The sequence below is a fragment of the Cucurbita pepo genome, chromosome LG02 (genome assembly GCF_002806865.2).
Source record: "Cucurbita pepo subsp. pepo cultivar mu-cu-16 chromosome LG02, ASM280686v2, whole genome shotgun sequence".
NCBI classification, from domain to species: Eukaryota; Viridiplantae; Streptophyta; class Magnoliopsida; order Cucurbitales; family Cucurbitaceae; genus Cucurbita; species Cucurbita pepo.
The window spans coordinates 13,267,843-13,290,179 of NC_036639.1; the positions used below are offsets into that span (position 1 = coordinate 13,267,843).

At 38.7% G+C, this 22,337-nt stretch overlaps 5 protein-coding genes across 6 annotated transcripts; 2 read left to right on the plus strand and 3 right to left on the minus strand.

Annotated features, from left to right (window-relative positions):
- The first annotated feature begins 1,252 nt into the window (after positions 1-1,252).
- LOC111789032 (50S ribosomal protein L1, chloroplastic-like) lies at positions 1,253-4,414 on the plus strand. The gene is made up of 7 exons (XM_023669647.1): positions 1,253-1,769; positions 2,007-2,186; positions 2,280-2,334; positions 3,063-3,190; positions 3,484-3,567; positions 3,659-3,784; positions 3,877-4,414. The coding sequence occupies exons 1-7, from the start codon at positions 1,407-1,409 to the stop codon at positions 4,012-4,014; spliced, it is 1,074 nt and encodes a 357-aa protein (XP_023525415.1). The 5' UTR covers positions 1,253-1,406; the 3' UTR covers positions 4,015-4,414.
- A 1,164-nt stretch (positions 4,415-5,578) lies between these two features.
- On the minus strand, positions 5,579-9,025 carry LOC111788737. Its single transcript, XM_023669202.1, has 6 exons — positions 8,898-9,025; positions 7,820-8,312; positions 7,393-7,470; positions 6,537-6,636; positions 6,186-6,328; positions 5,579-6,088 (listed from the first exon to the last, which is right to left on the minus strand). Exons 2-6 carry the CDS (start codon positions 8,153-8,155, stop codon positions 5,879-5,881), a joined length of 867 nt encoding a protein of 288 aa, XP_023524970.1. The 5' UTR covers positions 8,156-8,312; positions 8,898-9,025; the 3' UTR covers positions 5,579-5,878.
- On the plus strand, positions 8,920-12,011 carry LOC111788503 (LRR receptor-like serine/threonine-protein kinase GSO1). The gene has a single exon (XM_023668839.1). The coding sequence runs from the start codon at positions 8,958-8,960 to the stop codon at positions 12,009-12,011; it is 3,054 nt and encodes a 1,017-aa protein (XP_023524607.1). The 5' UTR covers positions 8,920-8,957.
- Positions 12,012-14,282: 2,271 nt separating this feature from the next.
- Positions 14,283-18,157, minus strand: LOC111787513 (cycloartenol-C-24-methyltransferase). 2 transcript variants are annotated; one of them, XM_023667498.1, is made up of 14 exons: positions 18,032-18,157; positions 17,753-17,865; positions 17,307-17,373; positions 17,149-17,222; positions 16,969-17,053; positions 16,823-16,878; positions 16,598-16,652; positions 16,449-16,496; positions 16,258-16,341; positions 16,004-16,120; positions 15,825-15,908; positions 15,603-15,728; positions 15,425-15,522; positions 14,283-14,717 (listed from the first exon to the last, which is right to left on the minus strand). In XM_023667498.1, the coding sequence occupies exons 2-14, from the start codon at positions 17,833-17,835 to the stop codon at positions 14,654-14,656; spliced, it is 1,041 nt and encodes a 346-aa protein (XP_023523266.1). In that variant the 5' UTR covers positions 17,836-17,865; positions 18,032-18,157; the 3' UTR covers positions 14,283-14,653. The 2 variants fall into 2 exon arrangements, with proteins under 2 accessions (XP_023523266.1, XP_023523265.1); XM_023667497.1 differs by having other exon boundaries at positions 17,995-18,156.
- A 1,168-nt stretch (positions 18,158-19,325) lies between these two features.
- Positions 19,326-22,148, minus strand: LOC111787636. Its single transcript, XM_023667655.1, has 3 exons — positions 21,986-22,148; positions 20,297-20,794; positions 19,326-20,037 (listed from the first exon to the last, which is right to left on the minus strand). Exons 1-3 carry the CDS (start codon positions 22,071-22,073, stop codon positions 19,517-19,519), a joined length of 1,107 nt encoding a protein of 368 aa, XP_023523423.1. The 5' UTR covers positions 22,074-22,148; the 3' UTR covers positions 19,326-19,516.
- Between the last annotated feature and the right edge of the window lie 189 nt (positions 22,149-22,337).

Genomic DNA, 22,337 nt, shown 5'->3' on the forward strand with positions numbered 1-22,337 from the left:
CNTTTTTTTTTTTTTTTTTTTTTTTAATTCGCGAATAAAAGTAGCTTTTGAAAGTGATACTAATCCATTCTGAACCAACATTCAATTTTCTTTTAGCTTTACGAACCTTCGACACACTCATAACATGTAACAGCTCAAGCGGTTGTCTGCTTTGGCATGTTACATATCACCGTCAGCCTCACAATTTTTATTTCCACACCCTCGTAAGAATGCTTAGTTCTCCTCTCTAATCGAGGTAATATCTCACAATACACACCTTATGAGTGTCAACGTTCTTACTAGCACATTGCCTAGTGTCTGGTTCTTATGCCATTTGTAATAACCTTAGTCCACTTCCATTACATATAAGTAATACTTAGTTTCTCTCTCCAAACAACGTGGGACCTCACATAACGACATCTAAATATAGACTCAAAGAAATACGGTAAAGAAGAAGTATTATCTTTGATGATCAAGGACCGAACAAAATGGATATCAAATGAATCACAACCAACTAAGTTTAAAAGAAGCTTATTTTAAATATTCAATCCATTTAATTTTATAAAATGTAAGCAAAATGATATCCTAAAATGTCACATAATTTAATTTTATATAATTTAAGATTTTCTCAAATTGGGCCGGCCCACATACCAACCAAGCCACTAGCTAAAAGCCCAGCCCAAAGTCAAGCCCAAATCTCTAGCCCACAAACTTGAAATCTGGCCATTCTAAAATTACTAAAAATGTAAAAGAAAAAAAAAAGGTTGGCACGACACGACAGCAATCCACGTCACCTTCGAGATATTTAGGCCACACACGTGTATATTCGATTCGATATCCACCACTAGTTGTTGTACACCTGTCTTGTCACAAAATAAACATTTTATTAAATTTAAGAAATTCCAATGCTAAATAAACCAACAATAATGGATTAAAATATATTTTTTAATTGATTTTTATTTACTAAAATTATTAAAGTGATATTGAGAGAAATAGACTTCTATTTGTATTTTTTTCCCCTAAAATAAAATAAAATAAAATAATTTAAAGAGGAACCCACTAGAATGTGGACTAAAATTTATATTTCCACCACAATTTATATTTAAATAAAAATTAGGTATTATCCTATTTTTTAAAAATATGTATTATTTTTTATATTTAAAAAATTAAATATAATAAATAAATAAGATAATAAATTTATCTTCAAATAAAATTTTATTTAGACAACAATATAAATAATATTTATTAAGGGGAAAATTGATGACCACAAAATTTGTAGCGATCCAAACAAATGTGCTGTGACCATTTCCACTTCTTATCATCTCCACATTCCATGGATAGAGAGACCCATTTCCAAATCCAAATCAAAATCCGAAGCCTCTGCATGAGGTAGAAGAAGAAGAATCTCCCAGCTTCACTCTCCATCAATGGCGGCCTGCACTTCCACTTCTCCTTCTTCCCTAATGCTCACTTACGCTTCTTCTTCTGTTTACCCTCAAGATCTTGCTTCCTCCATCGTCTCTTTCAATGGGAAATCCCGATTTTCCACCATCAAATCCTTCTCCTCCTGCCATTTCTTATGTAGGCCAAGGAGATCGGCCGATTGGATTTGTCTTAATTTCCAGAGAAGAGCGAGGCACCATGTGATCGTAGCTGCTCTCGCCGCCGAAGCGAATGTCGCTGAAGCGGATACGGAGGCGGAGGAGGGTGTCGCCGTGGGGGGAACGGATGCCGTTGCTGCGCCTAAACCCAAGAAGGGGAAAGCCGCGTTGCCTCTTAAAAGAGATAGGGTATGTTTCAAAATCTTGTAAAATTTTGGTTGTTATGATTGGATTGTGGATTGTGTTGTGTTTTTTGGGTTGTTCTTGTAGGGGCTTGTCTTTGAACTTAGAAATGGAGGTTGTTTTACAATGGTTGTGGAGGATTTCTGAGTGTTTTGATTGGTAGATAGGATGTCAAATGTGAAGTAGTTTACATATTTTGTTGTCTTTCCATGTCTGAAATCAACTTGTTGTGTGATATGTCAGAGGAGATCCAAGAGGTTCTTGGAGATTCAAAAACTAAGGGAAAACAAAAAAGAGTATGAGATCAAGACAGCAATATCTCTTCTCAAGGAAATGGCTAGCACAAAATTTGTAGAAACAGCAGAAGCCCATTTCCGGCTCAACATTGATCCCAAATACAATGATCAACAGCTAAGAGCAACCGTGAGTTTTTTTTTTTTGTTTATAAATCTTGATCTCTTTATTGCTAAGGGAAGTTATGAAGAATATGCTTATCATGAGGTTATTTTGTTGTAGGTAAATCTGCCTAAAGGAACAGGGCAAACTGTAAGAGTAGCTGTTCTTACTCAAGGTATATACTTTTAATATTTAAGCAGCCCTCTCTTTAATCGATGCACAGTCGGCTATAGTAGTGTTTCTTATGCTATATGTTCGAAAATTCTATCGAAATCCACCCAGTTGAGTCTTTGCTTGTGGCTAAGGCTTTGTTTGAGAGTTGTTGGTGAAACAGTTTTATGATTTCTAGAACAAACTAAGTGTAAACATGTTGTAATAACTCGTCCAAAGTTATTTCGTTCTTTATGTTGATGACTTGGAAGTTTTTATGCATCTTGATTCCTTTTTCTTGAGTGGTTATGTGAGATTCCACGTCGGTTGGAGAGGGGAACGAAACATGGCTTATAAGAGTGTGGAAACTTCTCCCTAGCAGACGTGTTTTAAAAACCTTGAGGGGAAACTCGGAAGGAAAAGTCCAAATAGGACAATATCTGCTAGAGGTGTGCTTGGGCTGTTACAAATGGTATCAGAGCCAGACACGACGGTGTGCCAGCGAGGACGCTGGGCCCCAAGGGGGTGGATCGTGAGATCCCACATCGGATGGAGAAGGGAACGAAACATTGCTTATAAGGGTGTGGAAACCTCTCCTAGCAGACACGTTTTAAAACTTTGAGGGGAAATCCGGAAGGAAAATCCGAAAGAGGACAATATCTGCTAGCAGTGGGCTTGGACGGCTACAGGTTACTTATTACAAAATATTTACTGTTTAGTGCGCAATTGTAATGAGTTGAATTGAATATACAGGTGAGAAATTCGATGAAGCGAAAAATGCTGGAGCAGATTTGGTTGGTGGGGAGGACTTAATAGAACAGATTAAAGGAGGATTTATGGAGTTTGACAAACTGATTGCTTCCCCAGACATGATGCCTAAGGTATTGCTATTGCTCTAACTAGATTGCTTCAATGATGATCCTAGAGACGTGAACACAAACTTAACGTAGTAGCTACCTGGGGTTTATAGTTCGATTTTTGGTCACCGATATATTTCCAGAATTTTGTATATCAAAGTTATCTTCTAATGACTGAAGCCAAAACTCTTAACCATTTTCTAAAACAGATATAGTCTATATATGCAAGGGCATTACCATCGGTGAATGCCGATACCTGCATTACTATATGATGATGTAGTTGATTTTCATAGTTGAGTCTCCTCCGCTCGTTTCAGGTTGCTAGCCTTGGGAAGCTCCTAGGACCACGAGGGCTCATGCCGAATCCAAAAGCCGGTACCGTAGCGACCAATCTGCCTCAGGTATCAATGATTTTTGTTTGGTATCTGCAGTGCATCCATTAGAAAAGAAATACAAGACTTTACTTAATCCATCTAGCAACCTTGATTTCAGGCAATTGCAGAATTCAAGCAGGGGAAAGTTGAATACAGAGCAGATAAAACTGGGATCGTTCACTTACCATTTGGGAAAGCCGACTTCAGCGAAGAAGACCTTCTCGTAAACCTGCTCGCAGCCATAGTATGTCATTCCCTTCTTATCTCGATAGCTGTTGGTCTCTAAGAATGTGTCTCATTCATTTTGATAAGCCATTTTCTTTGAACTCTCGACAGAAATCAGTAGAAACCAATAAACCGACAGGTGCCAAAGGTGTATACTGGAAAAGCGCACACATATGCTCGTCGATGGGACCTTCAATTCGGTTAAATATAAGGGAGATGCTCGACTTCAAGCTTCCCTCAACAGCTTGACAAATAACAAACCTGTAAATTTCTTCTGTTTGTTGAATCAGCCTATGAGGGATCCACTACAATATAATGATGTCCAAATGTGAGCTGCACTGGAATGAAGATGATGGAAGAAACTGGGATGAATAATGAGAAGATATCAGAAAATTATGATCACAGAAACAAGCATACTGCATAGTCTTCTTTACTGACTGAATCTCTCTGTATTAATGGTGTTAAGTTCTTATTGATCTTTGATTAACCTCTTGGGTTTTAGGGAAAAAAATGATGAATGTACTGAAATGTAATGACCAGTTGATGACCTTTTATTCTGTTTCTGTTTAGGGATTTTCGTCCTTTTTATGAAAACGTGGAATCATTGCTCCTTCTGAGCAATTGTATTCTCGAACTTCTCATTGTGTCATCTCTGGTTTCGAGCATATGCATCTGAAATATTACTTTGAGCAATTTAACTCTAAATGCATCTTCTCATTCTTGAATGATTCAAGAAGACGACTTATATTTATTAAATATTTTCGAGAATTGAATTTACAAGCAGATATAGTCTTCTCTGGGTTTTTTCTTTCGGACTTTTTCTCAAAGTTTAATAAATGTGTCAACCGATATGAGACCTCACAATTCACCCCTTGAGGGTAAGCCAACCGATATGAGATGTTTTGTTCTCCTCTCCAACCGATATGAGATCTCACAATTCACTCCTTGAGGGTAAGCCAACCAATTCACCCCTTGAGGGTAAGCCAACCGATATGAGATGTTTTGTTCTCCTCTCCAACCGATATGAGATGTTTTGTTCTCCTCTCCAACCGATATGAGATCTCACAATTCACCCCTTGAGGGTTACCGCCAACCGATATGAGATCTCACATTTGTTTCCTCTCCAACCGATATGAGATCTCACAATTCACCCCTTGAGGGTAAGCCAACCGATATGAGATCTCACAATTCACCCCTGAGGGTAAGCGTCCTCACTGGCACACCATTTCAACGGGATCTCACAATTCACCCCCTTGAAGATCCAATGTCATCCCCAGTACAATGCACGGTGTCCGGCTCTAAACCATTTGTAATAGTCTATATACCCACCACTAGCAAATATTGTCCTTTGTGAGCTTTCCCTCAAGATTTTAAAATGCGTTAGAGACGTTTCCACACCCTTTCCCTCTCCAACGGGTTGTGAGATCTCACAATCCACCCCCTTGTATTAATCCAAGTCCACCGCATAAATAGTGTTCTCTTTGAGCTTTCTCTTTCAAGCTTTCCCTCAAAGTTTTAAAATGTGTCAACTAGGAAGAAGTTTCCACACACTTATATGAAATCTTTAGTTCTCCTCTCCAACCGATATGAGATCTCACATGAATCATTAGCAACAAGTACTGATAATCTATTACCGATCATACACTAGTGAGTGCTGTGGAATCGTCGAGACAGAGAACAAAAATGGCTTTGTTGAATCAAATCACCTCCATGGTATCCTACACACAAGATTGTTTCTTTGACAAACTTCACTTTGTGATTCAACACAACTACAAAAACACATCTTCTGTTTAGCTGTCAACAAGGAGTTCACTTAACAAATGATTAAATCATGAGTATAATAAGCAGTCTTGTTTATACCTCTGAAAATATATACACATTAGCATTTTACTACAATATACACACTGCACTTATCCCTAAAGGAAACTGCAATATTTTCTGCTACTAGAAATTTTTTGACAGAAAACAATGAATTCAGCACTTAAACAGACATTACAGGAAAGAAGAGCAACCAAAACCAAACAAATATATATGGCTCATATGGTAAATTTCATTTAGGGGATTTATGAAGGCAATAATATGCTCTTCCCTGGCATATCTTGACTTTGCATTCCTATTCTGGCCTGTGTAGATTATGGAGGATGTATAAAGAAGCAGATGACAGAAAAATGCAGACCGAATAACTCAGTAGATCAAGACCGGTGGCTATCGTTACCATCTTGCTTCTCTCGAACATTTTTACTAAAAGAATCATCACAATAACATGTCCGACCTTTGTTTTCAACTCATCAAGAGAGCTAATTTTCATCCATTTTGGCCTCTCCTGCAACCAACAACCACCAAAATTACCTTCAAGGCAAACATTCTTGATTTCTTGAAGGATATTCTTGATTTTCTTAAAAATAATGTCTTTAATTTACCTTCAAGGCAAACATTCCAAACAGTGAGGATCCTTTCAGGGCACGATCAACAGGAGGAAGTTCATCAGGAGACACATTGCTGATAAACAAACCGTATAGACCCATCCCAAAGATTAACATGACGGTTCCAGCAAGATACACATCTGCATGGGGTAATAATTCATGATTGTTTATGAACGAGAGAAAAGATTCACAGTATTTATGGCCTGTGGGTTCATTTTTTGCAAGTGACAGTGACAATGAAAATTAAAACAAGAGGGAAAGCAAAAAGTCATGCTTTTAAATGCTGTTATCAGCTCTATACTTCCAGCATAAATAAGAGATATAGTAGGGAGTATCCGAGGATCCTACCGATAGCTTCAACTAGTCGCAGAACCATTTGTCCAGTATGGATACCTTTGACACAGCTTGACCAGTAAACTTTATATGCATCACAAATATAAACGCAGCCCTTCAGACAAACTGAGAGTAGTCAAACTACACGTATAATTTTAGAACCGTACACAAAAACATAGAATCTTCCAGACAGAAACCGAGATTATCTTAGACAAAATATTGATCCACAATCGCCATAGAAAATGACATGTTCGGGCAGTAATAATCTCGCTCCTATAGGTGCATGTTGCATGTTCATGTTGTGTGCATGCAACTCCATTGGAGGGATTACTTATGGAGTACTTTTAATATTTAACCTTTTCCAACACTTTTTGTTTCAGTTACCGACAAGGACGTATGAGGCAAGTGATGGGTCGTATATTGATTGAGCCATCAAGTCCGTGTTAGCATAAATTTCCACATTATGTCACCTTTAATAGCAAGCCTTGGTGTAATCATGTTGTAGATCCTTTTTAAAAATTAATTTACTTCCTCTTAAGATGTTTTTAAGTGGTTATTTATGTGTTTTCAATGGGATCTCCAAAAAGAAAACTCAAGATTCTTAGTAAATAAAGCTATCTTATCTATCAATCCTATTAGTAATGGTTTTTCAAAGTTTTTGGATCTTTTACTTTAGCATGCATGAAGTAACAACCCTAGACAATTGTTTAAGAAGCCGGGTCATTGCAATTTATCTTCAAAATATATCCAAACATCATGCAAAAGGAATTCAACTGCATAGAGAAGCAATTTTTACTTTCGTATAGCATCCAACAGCTTTTATAGTGATTTCAAGCGAAAATTAGATATAAAAGAGAGCTGGAGAACGTACATTGAGAAAGCACAAGAGTGAACCGGCCAGTGAACCTCCAACAGCAAGCAGTGCCAAGAAACGGAAGTCAAAAATAACCTGCTTAACATCAGGTGAGACAGGCACAGTCATTAACCCATTAAAGAACTGAAATTCGAGATTTTTTAAAAATTAAAAATAACATCTGAAATAATCCTAAATGGGTATCCTTTCTGGCACCAGCCCATCCAACTTCTACAGTGCTTGAAATGTGACAACATAAAATTTTCATATGCATCTACTCCACGGCCGAACTCTCAACTATTAATCAGTGTACGAGTTCAGATTCAAAGTGTTTATGTATTTAATTCATAGCCAGCACAAACTTTCAGCTTCGACAGGGGAAGAACATGAAAATCCAATTGAAAAAAAGAGAGAGAAAGAGAGAGAGAGAGAGAGAAGCAAGTACCCTCTCAATTGAGGATTCAGCGGATCCCATAAACCTAATAATCGGATGAAACGCACCACCACCACCACCACCACCACCACCACTAGGGTTAGCATACGCGTAACTGAAATTCGAGTCCGCAGCTCTGGAGGGTTCGACCAAGGGCGTTGAAGTTCCATTGGAGGAACTAACGCCATCACTGGGCGATGATGCTTTCGCTGATTTAGATTCGGAAGACGAAGAGCTCAAAGAAGCACAAGGGTAGGAAAAGCGACGACCCACCGTGGTTGGACAATGAAGGCGGTGGAACCCTAAGGAGACGGCTAATGGCAGCGGGGAGATCGCGGAAAACGCCATTGGAGTGATGGAGAAAGAGAAATGGGGGGCAGGATATTTATTTGGAAGCTCAACAAGTGGGGAATGGAGATATTTTGATTGATCTCCATTCACATCTTCGCACTTGAAATCGACGTTTATGTCTGATTTTAGAGCCAACTGGTTTTACCGCGAAATACTAAAAAAAAATTAAAAAAATAACATTAATTAACACCCTCAACAGTTATTCATCAACTATATTCAAACTAATAGGATTTAAAACTCAATAGAGAAATAAAATATAACTCCAAAATTTGAATAATAAATATAAATTTTGAGATAAGAGAGAAGATATTAAAAAAAATTAAAAACAATATCATCTTCGACAGCTTGGTCAATCCATAATAAAATAGATAAATTAAAAATATAGTTTCTTAAACTACGCCTGTTGTCTTCCTCCCTTGTCTGTCTTATTCATGAAAGTCAAAATTTACAGGAAAATGTTCTATCAACGAGCAAGTGCCCATAGTCATGCCTGAATACGATCAATCGTTGACTCATTTTAAATGAGTCGAACAGTTTGAGTAACTTCAAAACCTAAGCTTTCTTGTTCCACAATTTTTATTAAAATATGTTTGTCTCATTCTATATTCTAAAACTTCTACATAGATTTGACCTTACATAAAGAATTAAATCACAGACAAAGAACACAAATGGAATTCTGATAATCAAGAACAATCTTAGCCAAATTGGTTGCAAAGAGAAGAGATCATATTAAAATTACCGTGTGGGGAAGCACGTTCAATATCTCCTTCGGCCTCGCAACAGAGAGAAAGTTGTGTCAATGTCGACGAGCCCAGTTCTTCAATTAGCTATTCTAGTTCTTTTCTGTAATGTTCATGTAAAGTCTCTAGGGTGTTTTGATTCCGATCGAGAAGCTTTGATTGCCTTAAAAAGTGGCCTCAACGATCCTGAGAATCGACTCGTGTCATGGAAAGGGATGGACTGTTGCCAATGGAGAGGGGTGGGGTGTAACAATGGAACTGGAGCTGTTACTGTGATTGATCTTCATAACCCACATCCCTTAGGGGAGCAAGGATTCTGGAATCTTAGTGGAGAGATAAGTCCATCGCTCACAAAACTAAGGTCTTTGAGATATTTGGATTTGAGTTTTAACACATTCAATGATATTCCAGTTCCTGAATTCTTCGGCTCTTTGAAGAAGTTGCAGTATTTGAACCTATCAAATGCTGGCTTTGGTGGTTTACTGCCTCCCAGTTTGGGTAACATTTCTAGCTTGCAATATCTTGATATGGAGAATTTGGGTTTAGTTCTTGATAATCTTGAATGGGTAGCTGGGCTTGTGTCCTTGAAGTATCTTGCAATGGATAGCATGGATCTTTCCCCAGTGAAACCAGACTGGTTTAAGATATTGAGCAGGCTTAAATTCTTAACTGAGTTGCATATGAGTGATTGTGGCTTATCTGGAGCCATTTCATCTCCCTTGACAGTCAACTTCACTTCTCTCTCTGTTGTTGATTTAACTGGAAACAATATCAATTCTCAGATACCCACTTGGCTTATGAATGTTAGTAGCCTGACATCACTCAGTATGAGTGATTGTAATTTGTACGGTAGAATTCCCCTCGGCCTCGGTGATCTACCCAGTTTACGCTCGTTGGATCTTTCTGGGAATGGAAATCTCTCAGCGAGCTGCTCTCAGTTATTTCAAAGAGGATGGAGTAGGGTGGAAGTTCTTATACTAGCTGAGAATAAGATTCATGGAAAGCTTCCATCCTCCATTGGAAATGTGAGTTCTCTTGCTTATTTTGATCTTTTAGGGAATAACGTCGAAGGAGGGATTCCGAGCACCATCGGAAGGCTTTGCAACCTGAACTTTTTCCGATTATCGGGTAATAATTTGAACGGGACGTTACCTGAATTTCTTGAAGGAACTGAAAACTGCAATCCAGCTCGTCCACTCTTTAGCCTGGAGCATCTAGATCTGTCCAACAACAAATTGGTGGGTGAATTGCCGGAGTGGTTAGGCCAACTTGAAAATCTTAATGAACTAAGTTTGGGTTATAACTCACTTCAAGGTCCCATTGTTGATTTCAGATCACTTGAAAAGTTGTCTTCATTGGGGCTGCAAGGAAATAAGCTGAATGGGACTCTCCCTGAGAGTATAGGGCAGCTTTCTGAGCTGTCTCTTTTAGATGTTTCTAGCAATCAATTCACAGGGACAGTCTCAGAAGCACATTTTTCAAAGCTAAACAAACTGAAAATCTTACATTTATCTTCGAATTCTTTGAGATTGAATGTTAGTTCCAATTGGGTTCCTCCATTCCAAGTCAGAAATCTTGACATGGGTTCGTGTTACTTGGGTTCTCCATTTCCAGTTTGGCTCAAATCACAAAATGCGGTGCTGTTCATGGATTTCTCAAATGCCAGCATCTCAGGTCCCATTCCCAACTGGTTTTGGAAAATCTCAGCAAATCTAGCTCTTTTAAACGTTTCTTACAACCGGTTAGAGGGACGACTACCGAACCCGCTGAAAATAGCTCCCTTTGCAGATGTTGATTTCAGCTCCAATCTCTTTGAAGGACCGATTCCTCTTCCAAGCTTTGAGATTGTTTCACTCGAACTTTCAAATAACATATTCTCGGGTTCAATACCAAAGAATATAGGTGAGGCAATGCCGAACCTGGTCTTTCTGTCTCTGGCTAATAATCAAATAACAGGTGAAATTCCAGATACTGTAGGGGAAATGCAGATTCTTCAGGTCATTAATCTATCAGGGAATAACTTGACTGGTAAAATTCCTTCAACTATTGGGAATTGTTCGTTGTTGAAGGCAATCGACCTCGCGAACAACTATTTAGTAGGTCCAATTCCAGACTCTTTGGGTCAGTTAAATCAGCTTCAGACTCTACATTTAAGTGAAAACAGGCTCACTGGAAAGCTCCCACCATCTTTCCAAAATCTCTCCAATCTGGAAACACTGAATCTTGGGAATAATGGTCTTGTCGGTAGTATTCCTCCTTGGATTGGAACTAGTTTTCCAAATCTGAGAATCCTCACCTTGAGGTCAAATGCATTTTCCGGAGCGATTCCTGCACTCACAAATCTTGGCTCGTTGCAAGTCTTGGACCTGGCACAAAACAAGTTGAATGGTTCCATTTCAATTGGTTTCAGCAGTCTCAAAGCTATGTTTCAACGCCAGACAACAAACCAATATCTACTTTACGGGAAATACAGGAGCATTTACTACGAAGAAAACTACATCTTGAACACAAAAGGCAACTTATTGAGGTACACTAAGACCCTTTCCCTTGTAATAAGCATTGATCTCTCTGGGAACGAACTGTATGGAGTTTTACCTCAAGATATAACTGAGTTAGCCGGGCTTATTGCCTTGAACTTGTCTCAAAATCATATCAGTGGCCAGATTCCAGAGAACATTTCAAACCTGATAGAATTATCATATCTTGATCTCTCAAACAACAGGTTCTCAGGTCCCATTCCTCCTAGCTTGACTAAATTAATATGGTTGAGTGATTTGAATCTCTCGAACAATAACTTGACAGGAAAGATTCCTGTTGGATATCAGTTTCAAACCTTTTCTGCTTCATCTTTTGCTGGAAATCCTGGTCTCTGTGGTGAACCCCTTTCTGTAACATGTCAAGACACTAAAAGTACAGATGGAGGGAGAGATGAAGATGAAGACGAAGACGAAGAAAACAATGAAGTCATTGGTCAATGGTTTTACCTGAGTCTTGGGGTTGGATTTGCAGCTGGGATTCTAGTTCCTTTCTGCATTTTTGCAGCTAAAAGATCGTGGTCGAATGCTTACTTCCAGTTGCTTGATAAAGTTGTGGGTAAGGTTTCTCCATCTTGACGTAAAAGAACAATAGATTATTAATGTAGAAATAAAGAAACTATAACTTTCCTTCTCCTTCGGTGTTCATTTTCTTGTTTCAAAGTTCTTTATCACGTCATGTAGTGATTTACTACAATGGATGTAATATTGTTATTCTAAGTTACATAAGAACCTGCCTTTCTGTATATACATATATGCACTCGCGTTATATAGACTTTTCTCATCTAATCAAATAGGAAACTACACATGTATCCTTTCAGTATGAAGAACATTGCCTTCTCATGCATGTCACTTTACCCACCTTCAACATTTGTATGGGGACTTTGTTAGGAATCACGACTCTCCACAATTGTATGATATTGTCCACTTTGAGCATAAACTCTCATGGCTTTGCTTTGGATTTTCCTAAAAGGCCTGACATCAATGGAGATAGTATTCCTCACTTAAAAATCCATGGTCTTCCACTAAATTAGTCAATGTGGGACTTTCTCCCAACAATCCTCAACGGGCTTTGGGTTACTGGACCTTTTGTAATCATGATCTTAGTTTGATTTTGTTGAATTGAAGTCCGTTCCTATAGTTAGTTCTTAAACTCTTTGTTGTGTTGGGCTTATTTCTTGTATGCTCTAGTTCTTTCATTTTTCTCAATGAAAGCTCGCTTGCTTTCTAGAAAACCATTTGTACATCTCCTTTCTTCCCTTCCCAACGTTGCCTTACTCCTTGATCATCTCCCTACATAATCTTTGCCGAACGCACTAATAACCAATCTACCAAAAGAAATAATCTCAAACAAACCACACAAAACCACAACTCCCCAACATATGATCCATGTCTCCTTCATCTTCGACAAGAATGCAACAAAGCAGGCCAACCAACAAAAGGAACTTTCTCACAAGTCTACGAGAGTGTTCACTCTCCCGCGAATAACCGGCCAACCTAATTTAAAACATTCCCAAAAAAATATCGCTCGATAATCAAAGTTCTTATGAATACAGCTACTTTATATCAAGGGTCAAAGTTGCATATTGATCGAGAATTAACAAATCACTTTTCCCCGAAACTTAATTGTTGACAAGCATCGTGGGAAGAGGAAACAGTAAAAGGTAGCTTTTGCCGAAACTTACATTGTTGAGAAGCTTATTGACCATTTGCTGAAGCTGCTGAAGCCCTGCATTGTGGGGAAGATCAATGGGAGCTCCCAAAGGCGTGCCTTCGGGGTCCGTCAAGAGGATCATGACATTGCTGATAGCTTCCTTGTGCTCTACATCCATCTCCATAGCCATGGGTGACTAAATTTCAAGCAACTGCGAAATTCAGGAACGGGACGAAGGCACGTTTGAGTTCGATGTCTCCCTGCAAAATTGAAGCAGTTGAGGGCTTTGGGTTTATAGGGTTTATCAGCGCGGGATTTGGGTTTCTTTTATTTATTTTCTATTTATTTATTTTTCAAATTAGGCTTTTTTGTTCTTTACGAGGAAAATAATATATTTTCAATAAAAATGTAATTATATCATAGCGTATTTTAACTAACAAATTTTTTGTTGCACTATATTAAAAGTAAATTCAATTATAAATTTATTTTTTATCACATATTTTGAGAATTTTTTATTAAAAGCATTTTTTTTACAAAATATTCCAAATACCATATATTTAGTCTCGTAACATTTTAAAGAAATTAATTCATTTAATTCACTTATTTAACGCTTGACTCTAACTTATATGGTTTGAAATTATACTCATATTAACGGGTCGGTATATATACTCAAAACTATATTATTAAATAAGGATCAAAATAGTTATTATTTTAAAGTTTAGAGATTAAAATCAGACATTTTAAAAATAACTTAAATATAATAAATTTGAAATTTTAAGGAATAAACTTAAAAGTTATTAAAAAAAACATATTCTTATCTCGAGTATTAGTTTTAATTTTGTTTTTGGTCCATAAATTTTAATATATTCACATTTTACACCTAAGTTACGTGTTTAGTTTATATGCTATCTATAAATTTCAAAATATTACGAATTTACGTATTTTCAAAAATTTAAATATATTTCTTCATTTTTTTTTTTTTTTAAAGAAACACGAATAGAAATGGCTTTAGAAGGATAACGGTATTGAAGAACTTGTAGAAATGAATTTATTTATGGATGTTCATGACCGAGTTTAGGAGCAAGAAAATCTCGGCGTCAACAACAAAAACGTCAAAATCTCAATACTATAGTCGCCAAAATATTGATATCGACAGATATTTCTAAGCATTTCGTATCCTTGTTAACAAAATCATATTCATCATGATGATATTTTCATTGAAAATCAACATTTCTACAATATTACGAACACATCGATCACGTAACGATGAAACGAGCAAGTAAAACCTTGTTAGAAAACAAATGGAAACTCGTTTATTGCATCAACAGAACGAACAAGAAAATTGAAAGCAGAAGGGCTCAGACTAACCAACTTCCTAAGAACAAAGATAACCCACTTGAGACTAATTAAAGAAAAAGCGAAAGGCAAAAAGCAGCTTTACCCCGCTAAAAAAATGGAAAAGAAACGCTATAGAATGGTTAAACTAAGCCAAAAACATAATCTTCAAGATGACTGAAAACACTCCATAACTGAGTAGCAGCTGAGAAGTTAACTACGTACTGTTAAATTACTCACTGGCTGAAAGTGGCTTCCGTGCCAAGAAGAAATACATTGGTGTAAATATCTCTCTCCTGACAACATTAAGAAACGTCGTATGAGCGACTCAGGCGAGTTAGAAGAACGAACATCATGGAGAAATATGAGAGATAAATACAACATGCTCTCGATTGCACTTCTAGCCTAAAAAGTTGGACCGACCTCAATGTAACAGCTTGAGCCTATTGTTAGTAGATATTATCCGCTTTTGCCCATTACGTATCGCCATAAGCCTCACATTTTTATGACGTGTCTGCTAGGTAGAGGTTTCCACACCCTTATAAGGAATGCTTTGTTCCCCTCTCCACCTGATGTGCGATCTAACAATCCATCCCCTTGGGGGCCAGCATCCTCACTGGTACACCGCCCTAACAGACGTGTTTTAAAACTGTGAGGCTGACGACAGAGAATATCTGCTAATAGTGGGCTTGGAATGTTACACATAAGCACTTAGAATTAACACTTTTGAGCTCCCCGTCTCCCCCTTCTCTCGTAATCTACCTCAAGTTCGTATCTCGCATATCAAAGTCCCCCTCCCCCCCCTCCCCATCTTTTCTTTTCGAGGAGCCCCGATCTAGAGTCCTTTTACTCTTCCCTCCCACAGGTCACTTTATGAGGGCCCCTCAAAAAAGTATTAGGTGGATTTAATATAACAAGAATGGAATAATGAACTTTCAGAAAAAGAAAAAGGGTGTCAAATCCCATATGCAAAGTAAAATACAGAATTGTAAGGTATACTCACTTTCCACCCTCAACTAGTCCTTCAGCAGCTTTCTCTAGAAAGTCTTGAACTCTTTGGCTGCCCTTTGGGGCAAGTCGAACGAACTCGAGTGCTTTGACCTACAAAAAGAACCAAACCATAACTCGTTAACATCATCCTAAGGAAAAAAGTCATCAAGGTCACATCCGATGACGCTTACCATGTTTTTAGTAATGAAACGACCGATCGCTGTTAGACGGAAGCTACTCAGTGAAAAATGGCTTTTGTCCAAAGGCAAGTACCAAGGAACAGGCGAATTTACAGCAAGATCTTTCTCCCAAACAACCTGATGTAATGTGGCCATGAATATTATGAGATCATTGCTTTAAAGCCATAAATGATTCCTCTCATTCAATCATGATAAGGCTCTTTTCCAACTAACCTCAAAACCTGCTTGTTTCAAAGCTTCAAGGCATTTTCCTGTCAACCTGATATCTGGAAGACCATCACCAATCTCAATTTCTGCCTGCACAATGGGAACTTGGTCAATATAATCCATATTGGTGATCAATCACTGTGCAATCAAGAATCTGCCAAATAGAATGAACCGAGCCAAATTACCTTAATCTTTTGATGTTCTTGGTTATTCGGATCATAAGCATCAGCCATGCACCATTCGTAAGCAGCAAAATGCTGGCCAGGCTTTAGTACTCTATAAATCTCCTTGTAGCACCCATACTGCCACACAAGAAAAAAGGAAAAGTCAAACCGAGATGGCCAATGCACGTACATTTCACGTGATGATATTCACGCTAAATCAACAATAACTGCAGTAAACTCAAACTCTAATGCTTCAGAATGTGTTAAAAACTTACTGCATCCGGTGCGTGGCAAGTAGCTTCAATTGCATATACTGCATCAAACGAGTTATCGGGAAATGGCATTTTCATGAAGTCGGCCTGCAGCGTGGAGAGAATATAAGTGAAGTATTAGTAGGCTTTCCTCTTCAAGTTCACAAACAAAATTTTGCAAGACTAAATGTAATCTACTACAAAAAGAATCCAACCTTCACAAAGTCACAAGTCTTGTCCACTTTTGCAATACGATTCAGTTCCTGATGAATTAAAAAGCGAAAAGTACAATTATCTTGCTGCAAGATATTGACCGGGACGTATCATAACAATAGCAGAATGGTAATTATGAGGCAATAATTACCTTTCCTCTTGAAATCTGATACTCATTGTTGTTCAATCCAGTAACTGAAGTAGAACTGCAACAGAGAATCATAGGATATGAGACACTAACCATAAGCATAAATGTAAAACAGTTCGATCCAGCATCAAACAGTTCGATCAAGACAGTAGACAATCTAGTTGTTCAAATTATCTTAATTCCAATATATCAAAGGCAAAAATACTCCAAGTGGGTTAGTCATCACACCTAAATCTTGCAATTTCTCTAAGTGGTCCACCAATTCCACACCCAACATCCAACACCTAGAACATGTTCAATTGAGATAGAGTTATTGTCGATAATTCGAAACGAACGAAGTAAATTTCTCCATCTGCAGATGGAAAAACACAAACCTTCTGTCCAGGCTTCAAATTTAATTGCAAAGCAAGGAAGTGCTCGTGCCTCTTAATGCTCTCCCGAAGAGATTCACCATTCCATCTAGAGTGAAAAAATATGCATGTTTAGAGTTGACATTGCAAAAACAAACACACATTCTACTCTGCTGAATAAAAGAGGTAAATAGTACGCCATACCTAGGCGCAAAATGGAATGACTCGCCCCAACCAAACTCGTAAAAGCTCGTAACAAGATCGTAGTATTTATTAACCTGTAGTAAAACATATCACACAGCCATGGGACGGGAGATCAATAGTCTAGAACCAATATGGTGACAAGGGGATGATTCTTTTACCATGTCAGTGTAGTTGGCTTTCCTCTCCGTCTCGTCGCCTCCATAGCAAACATGGTACTTCTCATACCTGATTCAACATAGTAAAACTTATAAAACAAAGATACAACAAGCCCCAATTCAAATACAACTATTCAGGCCAAATCTTCATTCTTCTCGTGATATCCTGCCTAATTTTCCCACTAACTAGTGCCTAAAAAATGGTACACAATCCTAGAATGCTCTGTTTCATTCAAAGCATCCAAATCTAAACTTAACAAAAACAGATCAAGCAGAACATGCAGAAGCTTAGGCATAGAATTCAAAGCAAATGTCACAAACAGAGAATCAGTTGCTCATTCAGCTAGTCAGTGACAAAATTTTACAAATGGAGGTCCATTAACCAAACAAAACACAATCTAGGAATAAAAATTTAAAGGCAGAGAGAGAGATAATGTGTGTGTTTTTACTTTTCAACGGCGGAAAGAACCTCGTTCTTATCTATCTTGCCGCCAAGGCCCGATGCCAGATCCAACGCTCCAGCTTTCGACATGAGTGTGATCAAAAGCGGCGTCAAGGAGATCTAAAACAACAATTGAAGCAAAAGAAGTATCAGAATGAGAGTAGAAGTAATGTTTAAGCATTTTTTGTTTGAAAATGCAGAGGGAAAGGGTAAATGTGAGTGTGATTCGTGTTGAGCAATGAACATTACGTTGAAAGCGGAAGAAGATCTGAGAGAGAAACAAAACCAGATGTATGAATGGATGAAAATTTGAAAAGGAATCTTTATAGAGCAAATCAGAGACGAACAAGAACAGTAAATGCAGTGATGAATCGAATGGCCGGCTACGAAAATCTCTCTCTCTCTCTCTCTCTCTCTCTCTCCTGGTTGACAGCGCACACACCACGTTTGGGAGACGAGAAAAATTGTCATTTTGCCTCCAAACAAAATTTGAAAGTGCATTATCTTAATTAATTATAGATAAATAAATATATTTTCTGTTAAATAATTATCGAAATATTTATATTTTTCAAATTTTTATCACATCTAAAATATTTTTATAGATCATTTAAAAAAAAAATACAATTATTAGAAATTTTGTTAAAAATGAAAAATAAGAATAAAAGTTGAGTGGGTCCCACGGGAGAGTCAACAAGCGTAACAAAAGGACGGCAAAGAGTTGACCCAAACTTGTAATTAATTGAACAAAGTAAAAGCTTTAACCTTAATTAGCAACCCTAAAGAGTAAGTTTAAGGACAGGTAGTTCAAGCTACATCCACCTATCCACATCAATGTTCTTGTACTTCGTATTTAATTAGTAACACACGTATCATTTCCTATTCTTTTCTTGGACATTGCGACTAAGAAAGATGTTCACTTCTGAAAGTATCTCATATACGTAGATGAGAACAGGGGAAGGGGTCAGATTTATCCCGCCTCCCTTGGAAACGAGAAGGATAAGGGACTTGGTCGCCAATCTAAGACTTTGACGAAGGAAATAGTCACTTTGGTTAGCAGTGAGCCTATCATAGTTGCATGCAATAGGATCGACCTGTGGCCCAAGTGGTTAGGATGTTTCCGAATGCTTCTACTCCTTTGGTTCTATGAATTCCGACTGACTCTGCTATGCAATAATAAATCATCATATATAGGAGTGAAAAGACCAATACAAATAGATAGAAAGCCAATGCTTTTCCCCTCGCTCGTAGCCAAAATCTTCCAGTAGATAGTGCCAAAAAAATAGGTTTTAGAAGTATAGTAACGGTCCCTCAAACTAGAGATGTCCACTTTACCGTGAACATTTGTGGGAAGAGTGGAACAAGGATTCATCGTTTAGACAGGGAACGGGAGATGAGTCGGGATTACATTCTCCGTTCTCGTCCCCGCTCAATTCCCCACCTTGCCCTTCTCTTTTTTGGACCTTAATGAAGGTGTACATGTAATTGGGCTTATTGGGCTTTAGTAAGTGCAAAGTTGTTGGGCTTGTTGGGCTCTTATGGCCCAATAAAAAATAAAAACAAGGATGAAAAGAGTGTTTATATCATGAAATCTTAGCTTTCCTTTCTCCATTACTAGAGAGAAATATATTGGCTTTATAAAATATTGGTGTTCAACATTTTAACTAAGTTCAAGAACACACAGCTAGCCTCATCAAACGTTTTAATTACAAAGACTATGGATCAAGCAGCCGTTGCATCATCTACGTCGACACCGGACCAGGGGGCATGGGCTCTAGTATGCAGGAACGACGCGTACGTCGTCGAGCACAGGGCCACAGAGGGACCCAAAGTCGTCTATTCTAGTGTGGTAGTATGAACTGAAGAATGTGATTCTGGTCCTAGTTGAGATGGCTTTGAACTTGAGAATGCCAGTTTTGTAAAGGCCCTTTCCTTGAGATTGGAAGGGAACTTTGACAGTGTCTTTAGCAGCAAATGCTTCAACCATCATTGAGCCATGGCACCCGTTCTTCGCGTCGCCGACTTTGAACGTTAGAGAGTAGAATTTGTTGGGGATGGTTCTGATGATTTGAGCTATGGCGCTTTCTCGCCCTGCAACGAGCTCGATCGCTGCAAGTCCAACGGGGACATTGAAATGCTCTGAATCAATGAACTTTACTGCCTTCAGAGACTCTATGATCCAGCCGGGAAGTGGAGATGTGATGTCTTCTTGCTTTGGAGGTAGAAGAACTCCATTCGTCGAGTTTACTAACCGATGAGGACCGACCTCAAAGCTCGGGTTCCTGATCAAGTTATCTGCAAGAAAAATGGTAAAAGAAACGATGAATATCGAACATAACTAAACGCACACTGAAATTGCGAACGAGAACGTTATAGAACAATATGTAACGGCCCAAGTCCACCACTAGCATATATTGTCCTCTTAGGCTTTTCCTCAAGGTTTTGAAAACGGGTATGTTAGGGAGAGGTTGCCCAAAGAGGACAATATCTACTAGCGGTGGGTTTAGGCCGTTACACGTGATGGGAGTGCGTTTGTTGGGGAATGTGGCTTTACATCTTGTTGGCAATGGAGGAATGAGCTCTTTGATGGCAACAGCATCCAGCAGAGGTCCACAAGCAGGATCTTCCTGAACTCCAGGATTGTAGAACGTCACCTTAACGGAATCGGCAGGAGCTATGAACCCGAACGCGTAGACATCGCCTCCGTTGCTGCTGTAAAGAGTTTGTAGAGGCAAACTTCCATTTTGGGGAGGCACCAAGACAGTCAAAACTTCATCTTGTGCACATGTTCTTGAAGCTCCAAATGTAAGAGCATAAAGAGACCCTTTTTTCAGTTTTATGGTCTGAGATATGGACGCTTCGTTGCCGAGCCTCACGGCGTGGACACCGTGAGCGACGGCGAAGAACATTCCTCCTGGTTGAGGCCCGCCGGAGATGTACTCAACCAAGCCATTGATTTCCCAGTTGGGGAGAGAGTCTTTTCCCATTATTACTGTTTTCTTTAGTTTAGTTTGGGCTGGTGCTAACTCAAAGTTCCCATTTGCTAGAAGTCCTGTGAGAGAAAAGAAGCTCAGCTCAATGTTCATAAATGGGAATACAAACAGGTCACATTGATTCAACTTTGAACCGTTCAAACAATCAACATCGAACGATCTCTGTAATTCAACAGTGATATGATATTTTCTACTCGTACTCTAGGCCTAAACCTATACAATTCTAACAATGAACGTATTAACTTCAGTTATATATGTCATGAGTCTTACTGTGAGATCCCACATCGGTTAGGGAGGAGAACAAAAGATTCTTCGTAAGGATGTGGAAACCTCTCCCTAACAAATGTGTTTAAAAAACTTTGAGAGGAAACCCATAAAGAATGGCCCAAAAAAGAGCTGTGGGCTTAATATCGTTACAAATAGATCAGAGCCAAATACCGAACGATGTGTCGAAAAGAAGACTGAGCCCAAAGGGAGTGGACACGAGACGGTGTGCCAAAAAAGGAAGGGGGGTGAATTGGGGGGGTCCTACATCGATTGGAAAAGGGAACGAGTGTCAGCGAAGATGCTGGGCCCCGAAAGGGGTGGATTGTGAGATACCACGTTATTTGGAGAGGAAAACAAAACATTCTTTAAAAGGGTATTGAAGCCTCTCCTTAACGAAGGCGTTTTGAAAACCTTGAGGGGAAGGTAAGAAGAAAAGGCACAAAGGACAGTATCAAATAACAGTGAGCTTAGGGTCGTTACAAATGGTATCAGAGTCAGACACCGATCGATGTGCTAGCGAGGATGCTGAACCCTGAAAGGAGGTGGACAACGAGGTGGTGTGCAGCAAGAACGCCGAGCCCCGGAGGGAGTGGATTGGGGTCCCACATCGATTAAAGGAGGGAACAAGTGCCAACAAGGATGCTAGACCCCGAACAAATCTTACATCGGTTGGAGAGGAGAACGAAAACAAGAACGGATCAACGGAGCTCTCTAGTAAGCACAGAAGGAACAAACCAGAAACTCAAAAAATGCAAGAAAACCAGCACAAAACATTCTTTAAAACAAACCACAAAGCAAAAGAAACAACATTTTGTACAGTAAACCCAACAAACAAAATCCAAAACAGTACCAACAACAAAACAAAGAGTACCCACAAGCAACAATCAAAGGCAGCACAAACAGCTAAAACAACGAACAATCCCACAAAAACAGATACCCAATTCAAAAAACTACACAAAGGGGTTTGAAAATGAGTATCATACCTTCCAGAATGGGCCCTGCAAGGGCTGAAGAGGCCAAAAGCAAGCAGAAAGCGAGCAATGGCAGTGGTGAAAATGGAGAAGAAGCCATTTTTTGGAGTTAAGAGAGGAAATGGGGTGAAGGGTTCGAGTGGAATGGATGGGAGAAGATTGAATTTATAGTGAGAGAAGAATGATTAAAGCAGGAAGATGCGAGGAAATAGAAGGAGATTAATTAGGTGTAATTAAACCTTACAAACTGAGATTTTGAAATATCAAACATTGCTTATGGATTTGTCCGCTTTTCTTCCATTTGGCGACCGTTTTTTTCTCCATGATTCGTGGACTTGATGGAGCTGCCAACCTTGTCGCTTCT

What these genes read in the sequence shown, in the direction of transcription:
- LOC111787636 (XM_023667655.1), bottom strand. Translation starts at nt 22,073, where the DNA reads ATGGCTTCTTCTCCATTTTCACCACTGCCATTGCTCGCTTTCTGCTTG. An exon ending in TGCAGGGCCCATTCTGGAAG is followed by an intron (nt 20,795 to 21,985) that starts GTATGATACTCA and finishes TTTCTCTCACAG; the next exon opens with GACTTCTAGCAAATGGGAAC. An exon ending in TCCTCCATTGCCAACAAGAT is followed by an intron (nt 20,038 to 20,296) that starts GTAAAGCCACAT and finishes TTTTTCTTGCAG; the next exon opens with ATAACTTGATCAGGAACCCG.
- LOC111789032 (XM_023669647.1), top strand. Translation starts at nt 1,407, where the DNA reads ATGGCGGCCTGCACTTCCACTTCTCCTTCTTCCCTAATGCTCACTTAC. An exon ending in CCCCAGACATGATGCCTAAG is followed by an intron (nt 3,191 to 3,483) that starts GTATTGCTATTG and finishes CGCTCGTTTCAG; the next exon opens with GTTGCTAGCCTTGGGAAGCT. An exon ending in TAGCGACCAATCTGCCTCAG is followed by an intron (nt 3,568 to 3,658) that starts GTATCAATGATT and finishes CCTTGATTTCAG; the next exon opens with GCAATTGCAGAATTCAAGCA.
- LOC111788737 (XM_023669202.1), bottom strand. Translation starts at nt 8,155, where the DNA reads ATGGCGTTTTCCGCGATCTCCCCGCTGCCATTAGCCGTCTCCTTAGGG. An exon ending in CTGAATCCTCAATTGAGAGG is followed by an intron (nt 7,471 to 7,819) that starts GTACTTGCTTCT and finishes GATGTTAAGCAG; the next exon opens with GTTATTTTTGACTTCCGTTT. An exon ending in TTGGAATGTTTGCCTTGAAG is followed by an intron (nt 6,089 to 6,185) that starts GTAAATTAAAGA and finishes TGTTGGTTGCAG; the next exon opens with GAGAGGCCAAAATGGATGAA.
- LOC111787513 (XM_023667498.1), bottom strand. Translation starts at nt 17,835, where the DNA reads ATGTCGAAAGCTGGAGCGTTGGATCTGGCATCGGGCCTTGGCGGCAAG. An exon ending in ATTTGAAGCCTGGACAGAAG is followed by an intron (nt 16,879 to 16,968) that starts GTTTGTGTTTTT and finishes AACATGTTCTAG; the next exon opens with GTGTTGGATGTTGGGTGTGG. An exon ending in ATCAGATTTCAAGAGGAAAG is followed by an intron (nt 16,497 to 16,597) that starts GTAATTATTGCC and finishes TTAATTCATCAG; the next exon opens with GAACTGAATCGTATTGCAAA.
- LOC111788503 (XM_023668839.1), top strand. Translation starts at nt 8,958, where the DNA reads ATGTCGACGAGCCCAGTTCTTCAATTAGCTATTCTAGTTCTTTTCTGT.